The sequence below is a fragment of the Hemiscyllium ocellatum genome, chromosome 32 (assembly GCF_020745735.1).
Source record: "Hemiscyllium ocellatum isolate sHemOce1 chromosome 32, sHemOce1.pat.X.cur, whole genome shotgun sequence".
Taxonomy (NCBI): Eukaryota; Metazoa; Chordata; class Chondrichthyes; order Orectolobiformes; family Hemiscylliidae; genus Hemiscyllium; species Hemiscyllium ocellatum.
In genome coordinates this window covers 50437924-50452632 of record NC_083432.1, presented here as the reverse complement: position 1 = coordinate 50452632, position 14709 = coordinate 50437924, and the positions used below count along the sequence as shown (strand labels likewise).

Sequence of the window (14709 nt, the reverse complement as noted above, 5' to 3'; positions counted from 1 at the left end):
GAAGCCAATGGAGCAAACCTGTTTGTATTGTAGAGAGGAAGGAGATTGTTGCTTTAAAATATTTCCTCATTTGATACCAATTGAGAGCATGAAGTCTGTACTCTATGCAAATAAGCAGAGAATCTATTGTGAGTTGAGGAATATTTGGATTGACCTGAGCCTAAACCTGACGGGAATCCTGTGAGATGCAGAGTTTGTGAGAGAGGGGAGAATGGCAGTGCACTCATAGCCACACTGACTCCCTGAGGGCACAATTCCAGGCTGGCAAAGGCTGCTTGCCCAGCATCTTAGATGCCAGGATATTCAGCCAGGTGGGTCATCACTATCGTGTCTTTCCTGCAAAAGCAACTGACTGAGAACACAAGTGGAACAAAATCCCTAGACCGATTGGATGAAATATTTGCCAATATTGGAAACTCTAAACAAGTGACAATGGTCTACTGTTTATGGCACAAGAGTTCAAAGAGTACCTGGAAAATCCAGGAGTAGGACACGTGGGATTGGCTGTGTGTCACTCTGTGACAAACAGCAGATGGAGAGATTTCTACAAACCTTGAAGCAGGCCTTAAAAGGGAGAGGTCATTAAGATGGCAACTCAACAAGTTCCTCAGCGTGTATAGGAACATGCCATATGAGATGACCAGTGCTCGTTGAGTGTCCTTAATGTTCAACTGCCAGCTGAGAACTTGTTTGACTCTCTGCAGCCAGAAGGGATCAGAAAGGTGAGAGAGTGAAATCAAGAAGGACAGATGACCAGAAGGGCAGGAACCTCAAGCTTGAGGGAATTCAAATGAGGAGTATTCTACCATCTTGGCCCAGAATTAAGTGTCACAGACCAGCTGGTCGCTGTATCTCACCAACAAGGAGGGGTTGGGCATCTCCCTCAGAATAGTGAGCCAGCCCACATTGGTCCGGGGTGTTGCCCTGTGATGTGTCTCGGAGCCAGGGTTGGCCATTTCTGAGGAGGAGCCAATAGCAGCATCACAAGGCAAGAACTGCCAATCAAAGAGGGATGTACCTGTGGCACAACAGCAGCTGTGAGCCTGGGACACTGCACTACAAAAGGTTTCTGAGACAAGGTGACGGTCCTTGAGAAACTGCCATTCCCCTGAGAGACTGATCTGAAAGGATCTGACCTGAAATGTCAACTCCCCTCCTCTGATGTGGCTTGACCTGCTGAGGTTTTTCTAGCTCCACTCTTTATTCAGTCTGACTCTCCAGCATCTGCAGTTCTCACTCTCTCTGAGAGACTGATCATGTCATTGGGATAACATGGATATGAGGGGTAAACTACGCAAGGGCCGTTTTCATTTCCCATCTTTTTTTGTAAATATTCCTGATGACGTATACATATTAGTTACAATGCTTATATAATAGTTATAATTGTTGGATTATGTATAATGGAAAGGGGAGTATGGAAATGAAGGGGGAAGGGTGTTATGTTAAGTGCATGTTGACCCTTTAAGAGAGCAGATCAGGTGACCCAGCACCATAGGGGGAAGAGTCTAAAACCAACTATGGAGCTAAAAGGATGCACAATGAAGTCTTCCCCCTTTAAGTTTACCCTCTGTCTACTGCTTCTGTTTCAAGTGAATCACAACTTAATACTGGTGTGAGGAGACAATGGGGGCAAGGGAGGTGAGGTGCAATGCTTCTTGTCATTTATATAAATAATTTGGATGTGAATATAGGAGGCAAGGTTAGTAAGCTTGCAATTGACACCAAAGTAGATAGTGTGGTAGACAGATTATTTCAGAGTACAATGGAACCTTGATCAGGTGGGAAAAGGAGTGGTTGATGGAGTTTTGTTCAGGTAAATGTGAGGCATTGCATTTTGGAAAAGTTAATCAGGGCAGGACTTATAAAGTTAATGGTAGGGCCCTGGGGAGTATTGCTGAACCAAGAGACGTAAGGATGCAGGTAGATTGGATTGTGAAGAAGGTGTTTGGCATGCTTGCCTTTATTGGTCAGAACATTGAGTTGGGACATCATGTTGTGGCTGAACAGAACTTTGGTGAGGCTACATCTAGACTACCGTCTACAATCCTGGTCACCCTTCTATAGCAAGAATGTTGTTAAACTTGAGAAGGTGCAAAAAAGATCTACAAGGATGCTGGCGGTACTGGAGAGTTTGTGTTATAAAGAGAGGTTGTATAAGCTGGGGACTTTCTTCCTGGACAGTCAGAGACTAAGGGGTGACCTTATACAGGTTTATAACATCATGAGGGGCATGTATAGGGCAAATAGGCAACGTCTTTTTCCTAGTGTAGGAGAGTCCAACACTAGAGGGCATAGGTTTAAGGTGAGAGGGGAAAGATTTAAATGGATCCGAAGGGTAAAATTTTCACTCAGAGGGTGGATGGAATGCATTGGCTCAGAAAGTGGGGGAGGTGGGTCAAATTACAATATTTAAAAGGCATCTGGATGGGTATGTGAATCGGAAGGATTTCGAGAGATGTGGGCCAAATGCTGGCAAATGGAACTAGGTTAGATTAGAATATTGAGTTGGACCAAAGAATCTGTTTCCATGTGTTCTGACTGTGTGTGTGTGAGGGGCTGAGGGGGGTGGGGTGAGCAGGTAAGTGCAGGTGAGAAATCTGAGGATGTGAGGGGTGATGTGGGAGGGTTGTGGATGGGGTTGAAGGCTGACAGTGAGGAATATTCTGTTGTCATGGTTACCGAGTGCAATGTTAGGGTGAGCCTCCACCAGGGTCCAGTTACCCTCATCAAGACAGCGGTTCCTCTCGACCAGAATGTGACAAACATCCCGAGCTTTCACTGCAGCTGTGACCTCGAGTGACCTCTTCATTCCATCTTCACTGAAGATAGTAATAACCTACATCAAAAAGAAAGGGGGGGTGGGGTGCGCAAGGTGAGAGGTGAAGTCCAATGAGATTCGCTGGAAATTTGAGGAGTGTCAGCAGGTTAGCCTGTCTGGCTGAAACAGCAAGTTATAGTCATGGAGAAATGGGAGGTTACACTTCATCCACTCCACGTCAGTGCCCATGAGGATGAATCCCTATGGATTGACCAGACTGACACAGCTCACTCTGCCAATCCATTCCTGACAGCAGCTTGCCAGGAACACTGTTGGGGTTACAATCATCTCCTTGTTAGCACATAGACCCCAAGGTATGTGGCACAAAGACTGACTAAACGATGAACAGGAAGTTCCATGTATTGAGCTAACACATTACAAACCATGGATTCTAATTGTGGAGATTTGACTTTTTTTTATTAACTCATATAATATTTTAACTGTTAAGAGAAAGCTGTGGTGTACCCACCATCAGAATCTACAGCATTGTTGTTACCGGGGGGACAGGACTTCTCGACATACCTTCACAGGTAAAACACATCGGCCATAGCAATTGTTATTAGACACACAGACCATAATTACACCTTTGTCACACTGAAACAGACACTGACAAATGAGCCTGCACAGCCCTGACATATGGACAAGTGCTACATTGTGTTTCTGTGCAGTTAGCCTTCAAACTAACTGTAAATCAGAGAGCAGACAGCCTCACACTGACACCATAGGATAGCTCAGGTTACAGAATTGTCACTCACAGTGGATGATCAGCAGAGATAAGATGGAAATTACAAAGAACACGGCACTGAAACAGGCCATTTGGCCCATCTGCTTCGTACCAGTGTCTATGCTCCATATGAACCTCTGATCTGTTCTTCATCTCACTCATCAACAACATCCTTCTGTTACTTTCTCCTTTGTGTGTTTATCCAGTTTCCCTTCAATGTCTCGATATCATTCATCTCAACTACTCCCTGTGGGTGAGTTCCATATTTCTCCACTGTCTGGGTAAAAAGGTTCCCTCTGATTTCCCGATTGGATTTCTCAGGATTGTCATACTTATTATCTGACTCCCCCTAAAAAATTGCAATCTCCTAATCTCCTAAGTTCACCATACCAAAACCTTATCAGAATTGTAAGGACCTCTATCAGGCCAGCCCCTCAGTCTTTACTTTTCTGGTGATGGGCTGAGAACCAGCCTGAACAGTCTTTCCCTGCTGGTTACATGCCCTCAGCTCAGATACAATACAAGTGAATATTATTGTCACCTCCTCCAATTCACATACATTTGTTTTATCCTGTGGTGACCAGGATGTTCCCAGTCAACTGCGAGGTCTACCTCAGGGATGAAAAATGACAGCCTTGGCAGTGACAATCGCTGTTGTGAAATGCACCTTATAATGATTGTTTTTAAAAACATATTCTTTCAAAGGATGTGGGTGCTGCTGGCAAGACCATCACTTATTGTCCATTCCTAACAACAGTAATACACAGGACACCGTAATGGATGAGGTGAACTTGATGATTCTCTTTGGACTTTGTCCAGAGGTTTCAGTGAGGGCTATTGTCTCCACTTCTGCACATCACCCACCCCCAACCACTGCAGTTTACATCACTTCCTTTTGTGATGTCACCAACGATACCATGACCACACCCACTTTAGAGACAGTCTCCGTCCCCACTCCCAAACCCAGCTCAACACCAGGTGCTAGCCCTCAGCCCTGTTGTGTTTTTACCGTCCCCCCAGAACCCCCCCTCACTGATGATGAAACTTCAGTCCTCAGCAAAAATCTCACCTTCATCGCACTATGCCCCCAAGTCAAGAATTCCATACAAATTGTGACATTGAACTTTTCTTCCTCTGCCTCCACGCTTATTTCCTCCATCAGGACTTCCATCTACCCTCCAAAGACCCCTCCTCCTGCCTCCAAGATATTCCATCCACTTGGACCCCCCATGCTGGTCTGTTACCCGCCCTCGATGTCTTTATCTCCAACTGCCACCGTGACATTGACCACCTCAACCTGTCCACTCCTCTCACCTACTTCAACCTCTCACCTTCACGAAGCACAGCCCTCCACTCCCTCCACTCCAACCCCAACTCACCATTAAAACAGCAGACAAGGGGGAGTGCGCAGTGGTAGTTTGGCGCACTGACCTCTACTGAAGTCAGGTGCCAACTCATGGACACCTCCTCCTATTGCCCCCTTGACCATGATCTCACCTCCCAGCACTAAACCATCATCTCCCAGACCATCCACAACCTCATCACCACAGAGGAATCTCCATCCACAGCCTCCAACTTCATAGCCCTGGAATCTCACACTGCCTGGTTCTACCTCCTACCCAAAATTCACAAACCCGACTGCCACAATCATCCCATTGTCTCTGCCTGCTACTGCCCCACTGAACGTATCACCTCATATCCTAACACCATCTTGTCCCCCTTGGTCCAGGAACTCTCCACATACATTCAGGACACCACTCATGCCCTCCACCTCCTCCATGACTTTCGTTTCCCTACCCCGCCATCGCCTTCACCATGGACTTCCAGTCCCTGTACACATCCAAAAGCCATGACAAAGGCCTCCAAGCCCTCCATTCCTTCCTCTCCCGATGACCCAACCAGTACCCTTCCACTGACACATTCATTTGATTGGCGGAACTGATCGTCACCCTTAACAACTTCTCTTTTGAATCCTCCCAATGCCTTCAGACCAGAGGGGTAGCCATGGGCACCAGCAATGCCTGTATCTTTGTCAGGTATGTAGAATAATCCATCTTCCATAGTTACACCAGCACCATTCCCCACTTTTTCCCCCGTTACATTGATGACTGTATTGGCGCCACCTCATACTCCCACAAGGAGGTAGAACAGTTCATCAACTTCACAAACACTTTGACCCTGATCTCAAATTCACCTGGGCCATCTCAGACACCTCTCTCCCCTTCCTGAACCTCTCCATTTCCATCTCTGGCAATTGGCTCAACACAGACATCTACATCAAACCCACTGACACCCACAGCTATCTGGGCTCACCTCCTCCCACCCCACCGACCCTGTCCCTGTAAAAATGCTACCCCTTACTCCCAATTTCTTCACCTCCGGCACACCTGCTCCCAGGAGGGACGATTCCAGATAGCCTCCTATTTCAATTTCCCCTCCCACATGGTCAACAATGCCCTCCAGCACATCTCCTCCATACCCTGCACCTCTGCCCTTGAATCCCACTCCTCCAACCGCAGCAAGATCAGAACCCCCCGGTCCTCACCTTCCACCCCACTAACCTGCAGATACATCACATCGTCCCTGCCATTTCCGCCACCTACAGGCAGACCCCAGCACCAGAAATATATTTCCCTCCCCATTCCTATCAGCATTCCGCAGAGACCATTCCCTCCAAACTCCTTCGTTAGGCCTATGCACCCCCACCAAGCCACCCTCCACTTCCAGAACCTTTCCCTACCACCTCACCAGGTGTAAAACCTGCGCCCGCACCTTTCCTCTCACCTCCATCCAAGGCCCCAAAAGATCTTTCCACATCTGGCAGAGATTTTCCTGCATCTCCAAACACCTCATCTACTGTGTCTGTTGCTCTCGATGTGGTCTCCTTACACTGGGGAGACAGGATGCCAACTCACGGAATGTTTCAGGGAATATTTCTGGGACACATGCACCAAATAACCCCACTGCCCTGTGGTTGACCACTTCAACTCCCCCTCCCACTCCCCCAAGGACATTCAAATCCTGGGCCGCCTCCACTGCCAAATCCAAGCCACATGATGCCTGGAGGAAGAACACCTCATCTTCCAACCTGGGACCCTCCAACCACATGGCATCAATGTCGACTTCACCAATTTCCTCACCTCCACCCCCCCTCCCCCCTACCCCCCACCAACTTCATCCCAGATCCAACCCTCCAACTCGGCACTGCCCTCTTGAACTGTCCTATCTGTCCATCTGCTCAACCCTCCCCTCCGATCTATCACCATTATGCCCCCACCACCATCCTCCTATCTCCTTCCAAGCTACCTTCCTCACAGCCGCACCCCTCCCTCCTATTTGTCTCTCAGCCCAGTTTGCCCCACCCCCCACATTCTTGATGAAGGACTTATGCCCAAAACATCGATTGCCATGCTCCTCAGATGCTGCCTGACCTGTTGTGCTCTTCCAGCATCACACTTTTTGACTAAATGTCTCCTACATCTAGCAAGGATTGTTTAAAACATCAGCATTGCTCCCTTCACCAATCAGAAAACAAACATCCTCCTGGCCAACTGTGAAGACAGCTTTTGTTCTCATATTCAATGTTTTTATGATTGATGGATGTATTCAAATAAAACTTTAAAAAAACAATGTTTTTGAACAATTAAGTGATTTTTCATCTTTCAGTTTGGAGAGTAAACCTGGCCGTTGTCGTGAAGTTGGGGAGAGTACTTACTTGTAAATTGGGAGGCAGGAAGTTAGAATTTGATTTTGGTAAGTGCTAAGGAGAGGGGGGAGCAATGTGTGGTCCCTTTAAAAGATCATGTGCTTTTTCTGTGCTTAGAGATTTAAAATGGATGTCTGTGAGCAACAGTTTAAAAATTTGCAATTATACAGAGAGTCTGAACTGAAACATTTATATCGAAAGGCTGTACAGTAAACAGACCAAGCAACAGTTTCCACCAAGACAACAGGCTTTTGAATTTAGCTAATCAATTTAAACCAGGTACTTAAATATCAAAAACCTATTAAATCTAAGTCTGATGGTTTTGACAACATGGGACCAATCCTATTGTAAGAAATATTGATATGTTGTCATGGGTATAAAAGAAGGGGGCAGTTGGACAAAGACCCCAGAGCAAGCTGCCATCCGCCAGAGCTAACAGCCATCAGCTCTTGACAGAGAATCACTGGCTCTCACAACCTCCTCTATGACTTAGAGAAAACACCATCTAAATAATAACTGTACCAATAACATAACTATTTAATATTCCTGACAGAAGAATTGACAGAGAAGGCACAGAACATTCCTGAAGACATGTAACCTGGCTGTGATTTTGAAAGACTAAATTCTGTTTTTATATATATGAGTGGGACTTCTATTTATTGGAACGGCGTACTATCAGAATCTTGTTTTATTTGGGAATAATTAGTAATTAGAATGGATTTATTCAGTTTGTTAATAGTTTAGTTAATTTGCGCACTGTTGGAGTTAGATAAATAAATTGTTATTTGTTGATTTTAAAGTGTGTGCCAGGGATTTTTTTTAACCACTGAAGCTGCTGTAAAGCAGGTTCCACCACTTTTCACACTGCGGTTACAGAGTACAGGGTGAGGTGCTGCTCTTCGGGTGTTTCGATTTTAGTTCTCGAGGTGAGGGGGGTGGGGTCAACCTCTGCTTTAGAACACCATCAACTCTGGTGATTAATCAGTGTCCAAGAAATTAATTCTCGGATTAGTCTCCAATTCCTGGATGTTCCAGAACAATCTAGGAGGGCTGCCTACTGCTGAATGGGACCTGTGTACCTGTTAGTCTGGATTTCAACCAGATTTCATAAGGATGACAGGAATATTACAACAGAACTGATTGTGTCAAAGTTATGTACAAGAATACAAGTTCAATACAAATTTAACACTTGGTCTAATATTGTGAGGGGGTGCTGTATAGAGCTGAAAATGTGTTGCTGGAAAAGCGCAGCAGGTCAGGCAGCATCCAAGGAACAGGAGATTCGATGTTTCGGGCATAAGCCCTTCTTCTGCTGTATAGATCCCAATCTCAGAAGCACGTTTTGTGAATACTACATGCCTTGCGATTCGCATGACAGGCCTTAGGAAGAAATGCAAACATTGTAAAACCAAACAGTTCCTGAATACAACAGAGCCTGTACTGCACATAGCCCTACCTCTCATCCAATACCCTCACTCTCACTCTGGCTAAAATGATTCAATTTGAATAAATTGAAGTTATCTCCACCTGAACAGAAATGTAATGATTGGCATGTTAAAGTTTGGTAGTAGCCAGGTGAGTATTTGTGCTCTGAGCTGTTGGTTACTGCAGCACATACCTGCAACAGGTGGGGTAATGTCTGCTTTTCACCTGCCATTTTGCAATGCTTCCTGGTCAGACAATATTGCAAATCTACAAAGAGAGGACAGCGTCTCGAGTCTCACTCACTCCTCACTCAAATATACTGAATGGCCAGAGAAAGGACTGCCACTTTAAGACATTAGGTCAGTGTGCTGTTTAGATTGAGTTCTATTACCGCACCACGTCTATTTATAGTGGCTATAAATCATGACGCACGCCTGGTGTCTAGACATTATATTTAATGTCACTAGGCAACATTGAACAGACTGCAAATCATAGCTCTGAATCTGACCTTCAGCATAACCTCAGCAGGTAGTGAAACAGTGAGCTCACCTGCACATCAGCACAACACACGGGACCCCCCCACCCCCCCATCCCCCACAACCCTCCCTGATTCTAGACAATAGCTTAAAATAGGCAACAACTGACATGGTACATTTACCTATAATGTAGGTTAGGCATGGGAAATGCAAGGATCGGGTGGGGGGTGGGGGATGAGTCTGGGTAGGATGCTCTTTGGAGAATTGTGTGAACTTGTTGAGCTGTATAGCCTGTTTCCACACGGCAGGGATTCTAAATATATATGTATTTTATATATAAAACACAGAGCTCTCTCCATATCAAGGGTGTGAAAATGGAGAGATGTGTAATGGGAAATCAGACAGAAGCAATAGATCAGTTGATCACAAGAAAAAGGGAGGCCGTTAGCATCAGGGAACTCGGCCAACTTATGGTATGGTGGTAAGCACCTCCACCATTCTGCATTGGAGTTGGGTTCAAGGGTCAACTATTATCTGGCTTCAATTTTCAACAATTAAATTAATTATGAATTCATATGACCACCTATGAATTAAGCAGCATGTAATGAACTCAGAATAGGGTTGGGAGTTTTCCATCTCCCCCATGTCCTGACTCCAGTTAACCTTGTGAAATCCTTACCTCTGGCTCCCTCCACCACACACAGATAAGCAAACACACACTAAAATAAAAGCCCCCAGAATATTCCCTGACCCTTTACCTCCTTCCCCATGATATTCCATCTTTAAAAGACATCTAGTTGGGTGTATGAATAATAAGAGTTTAGAGGGATATGGGCCAAATGGAACTAGATTTATCTAGGTTATCTGGCTAGCATAGACGAGTTGGACAAAAGGGTCTGTTTCCATACTGTACGTGTCTATGTCTAAACCTATGTCCACCTCCGGTCAATCTGTATTGAATACTTGCCCAGGTCTACCTCATAAATTCCAATATCTGAATCAACAATAACTTGTACATATTTAGTATCTTTACCATAACACTATCCAGGCAATTGCTTTGTGAAGACATTATTGTGACCATCTTGAGTGGCAGACCTGAAAGAGGTGCCTTCAAAATCTGGACCAGAATAAAGCAAAGCTATGGGATAGCCCCATTCTATTTACATTCCAGCTGTGAGAGGTTAGTCACCTCATTAAAAATCGATCACCCTCTGGTGTGAGTATTAAATATCATCTCAACAAAAAAACTCTTTAACTTCAGTCGCCCCTGAACCAAAATTAAACTGACTGCCGCGCACGATCTAAATGTTGTGGACAATGGCAGTGTCATTGCTCACTCTGCACCAGACTTGCAAGTCAATCTCAATCTCTTCAACTCTGCAGATAAGAGACTCAGTCTGCCCTTGAATGTTGCCAAAACAAACCTCATATCAATCCACACTTGGCCAGTCCGGCATTCCATCTCCCAGATACGCTGAAGGAGAAGCTCTGGAATGTGTTAAGCAGAGACCTCGGCATCTTCCTCTCTCAAAAGCCCATTATTGATGAGGAGATCCAACATTCATCAGCTGCACCAGCCCCAACCTCCTACAAACTTTAGCAAGTGTTTAAAAACAAAGACCTCCATAGTTCAACAAATGTTCTTGTGTGTACAGCAGTTGACAGCGCTACCATTCTGCACTGCAGAAGACAGCGATAGAACTGGATACTGAAAAGGCTTTTGAACATTTCAATGTTTGTATTGAAGACTTGTAATCTAGAACAGCCTGCAGCCTTAGCCAAGCTGTTCCAGTACAGCTACAACACTGACATTTACCTGACAATGGAGGAAAATTGCCCAGGTAGGTCCTGTCCACAAAGTCCACCCCGGCCAATTACTGCCCCATCAGGCTACTCTCTCTCAATCATCAATAAAGTGATGGAAGTGTCATCAACAAGCAGTTACCAAACTTGGACAAAAGAGTTGAATTCCAGAGGTGAGGTGTGTGTGACAGCCCTTGACATCAAGACTGTATTAGACTGACTGTTGTAACAAGGATTCCAAGCAACACTGAGAATCCATGGGTTTCAGGAGGCGAGCTCTTCACTGGTGGAGTCACACCTGACATAAAGGAAGATGGCTGTGTTGGTGGAGGTCAGTCATGTCAGCTCCAGGACATCTCTGCAGGAGGTCCTCCGGATAGTGTCCTAGGCCCAACCACCTTCAGCTGCTTCAGCAGTGACCTTCCCTCCATAATAAGGTCAGAGTGGGGATGTTCATTGATAATTGCACAATGTCCAGCACCATTTGCTGAAGCAGTCCATGTCTAAATGCGGCAAGACCTGAACAATATCCTGAACAAGTGACAAGTAACATTCACAACACACATGTGCCAGGCAATACTTATCTCAAACAAGAGAACATCTAACCATCTTTCCTTAATGTTCAAAGGCATTAGCATCAATGAATCCTCATTATCAAAATTCCGGGGTTATTATTAACTAGGAGCTGAGCTGGACTGGTCAAATAAACATTGTGGTCACAAGAATAGGCCAGAGGTGAGGAATTGTGGTGAACAACTCCCCTCCTGACTCCCCAAAGCCTATCCACCAGCTGCAAGGCACAAGTCAGGTGTTTGATGGAATACTCCCCACTTGCCTGATTTTAAAGTGAAAGGCAGGAGATTTAGAGGGGATTTGAAAAAAGGTTTCTTCATCCAGAGGATGCACTGCCTGTTAGGGTAACTGAGGTGGGAAGCCTCACAAGTTGTAAGATATATTTGAAATGTCATAACATTCAAGGCTATGGGTAACTAAGTACTGATTCAGTGTAGTTTTTTGTCAGATAGACCTGATAGGCTGAAGGGCCTCTTCTGTACTATATGATTGCGCAAGTTTACTCGACAAAATGTGACAATTAACCCAGTGAGGAGATATCAGGGTAGGGGAACAGATTGATTTTAAGGACAATGTTAGGACAGTGAGAGAATTGGAGAGGCAGAGAGGTTAAGGAAGAGAATTCCACTCTTTAATGTTAAGTATCTCTAAGGAATTCAGGGCTATTGGAAATCTCATGATCTCTCTTAGTGGTGACAGTGGTGACATGAGTCACTCACACTCATGGAATGAAAATAAGCACCTTCGAGTTTCGACTGAGGAGACTGTCAGGGACATAAAACTGGACCTGGAATGTGTGAAGTGATGTTTGAAGGCTCCCATTCCAGAATGCTACACTAATTATAACCCAAAATGTCCTGCAGCTACAGTCAGTTCCACAATGCTGTGCTTTAATCACTATTCAAACTTGACAACTCAGTGGCAGGTGGTGGTGCTGTGTATACGTGTTGGTATCAGGGTGGTTCAGTGCTTGGAAATCTTTTGTGTTATTTATGCACCTTTAAAATCGATCGATTAATCATGATAGCTGACTGGGTGAGCTCTAAATGATTTCAGGAATTTTCTAAACTACTGTGTTACCTTGTTCAGTCTGGCCTCCAGCAATCAAGGGTTAGTGGTCAGCTGAAAATGTGTTGCTGGAAAAGCGCAGCAGGTCAGGCATCATCCAAGGAACAGGAAATTCGACATTTCGGGCATAAGCCCTTCATCAGGAATTGTGGTCAGCTGTAGGAGTGAGGTAGAAACATCGACAAAACCAACTCTCCCGAGTCACTTGAACACTGAAGGACCATCAATTCATCAGACATTGTGAAGAAGGGTCACTGGATCTGACACATGAACTCTGCTTTCTCTCTCCAGATGCTGCCAGACCTGCTGTGCCTCTTCAGCAATTTCTGTTTTTGTTCAGGACGGGTCGCGGTGTGATTAATGAGGCACAGCACAGGTTAGCTGTGCAAGTCAAAAACAACCAACTAAATATCTGTAAATTTACAAAAAGGTTTGCAAAAAAAATGATGGTTTTAAAATCTGGTTATTGTTTGGGAGGGAGCCAACGTAGATCAGTGGGGGCAGAGGTGATGGGGAAATGAGACTTTGTCTGAATTGGCACAGGAGCAGTAGAGTTTTGAACGAGTTTATGTTTAAAGAGGATAGAGTGATGGATCCGACAGGAATGTATCAGAATAATGGTGTAGAGGTACCAGGGTTTTTAGCAGCAGGGGGTTGAGGAAGCTGTAGAGGCCAGGCAATCTTACAAAGATGGAAACAGACATACTGGTGATCTCTTTATTCATTCATGGGACATGAGCAACACTGGATAGGCCAGTATTAATTATATACCCTGGAGAAGGAAGTAGTGAGCTGGCTTCTTGAATCATGAAGTGGAAGTGCCAGTGTTGGACTGTGGTGGGCAAAGTTAAAAATCACACAACACCTGGTTATAGTCGTACAGGTTTATTTGGAAGTACTAGCTTTCAGAGCACTGCTCCTTCATCCAGTAACTAGCTAGTACTTCTAAATAAACCTGTTTGGACTATAACCTGGTGTTGTGTGATTTTTGACTTTTTGAATCACTGCAGTCTGTAAGTTGTAGATAGACCCATAATGTTGTTAGTGAAGGAATTCTAGAATTCTGACCCAGCGACGCTGAAGGAACGACAATATATTTCCAAGTCAGGATGGGGAGTGACTTGAAGGGGAATTTTCAGGAGATGATTTCCCCATGTCTCTGCTGTCCTCTTCTTTCTTGATGGGAAAGTTCAGGTATGGAAGGTGGTGTCTAAAGAACCTCCTGTGATACTACACTGTTTGTTTTAAATGGTAAACACTGCTGCTAACTGTGCCTCAGTGGGAGACGGAGAAAAAGGGCTAATCATCTTGGGAATCAGAGCTCAGTTGGTTGGACAGTGTGGATTGGATTGGTTCCAAAACCCCAGAGTTTGTTCCCCATTCTGAATGGTGGGGATTGCGACCTGCCTCCTTGTACTATCCATGGAGGAGGATATGCTGATGTGGCTTGGGTAAAGAGAGCTTACCCTGGAAGGGGTATGATAAGCGCGGATGTGTAGGGTAGCCAGTGGGCCCTGTTTTGGGGTGTTCTTGTTCAAAAGCACCTAATGCCTGACTGGGAGACCAGGCACTGCCCTACTGAACAGTATCCTCTGCGTTTTCTGCTGAACCTCCTGCCCCAGGACCACTCCAGCAGCCCCAGGACCACTCCAGCAGCCCCAGCGCCACTCCAGCAGCCCCAGCGCCACTCCAGCAGCCCCAGGACCACTCCACCTGCCCCAGCGCCACTCCAGCAGCCCCGTGACCACTCCAGCAGTCTGTTCATTGAGCAATGAAGGGATTGAGAGAGGTGTGGGCATGATAGAGTTGATGCACCAACACTGAGCATGTGGAAATTGACCTAATTATTACAGGACAAGGGTCAGAGTGTGTGTGCGTGTGTGTGTGAATATATGGGCACGTGGTGGGGAGATGGTTGGAAAATCTAGCATTCATATTTCACAATGAGTTTTGAGAAGATTTGTAGCTCAGGTTGAGGTTCTGGATGTAAGTTTGCTCACTGAACTGGAAGGTTCATTTTCAGACGGCACGGTGGCACAGTGGTTAGCACTGCTGCCTCACAGTGCCAGAGACCCGGTTCAATTCCCGACTCAGGCGATTGACTGTGTGGAGTTTG

The 14709-nt window shown here is 45.4% G+C and overlaps 1 protein-coding gene across 3 annotated transcripts in view; it reads right to left on the bottom strand.

Annotated features, from left to right (window-relative positions):
- LOC132830785 (growth factor receptor-bound protein 7-like) overlaps positions 1–14709 on the bottom strand; it is a 117080-nt gene that overhangs the window by 41003 nt on the left and 61368 nt on the right. For 2 of the 3 annotated variants that reach the window (XM_060848630.1, XM_060848631.1), the window contains exon 4: positions 2680–2836. In XM_060848630.1, the coding sequence (XP_060704613.1) occupies positions 2680–2836 (157 nt within the window). Of the gene's footprint in view, positions 1–2679; positions 2837–8866; positions 8940–14709 lie in introns of those variants that run through there. The other variant, XM_060848632.1, reaches the window with a different exon arrangement.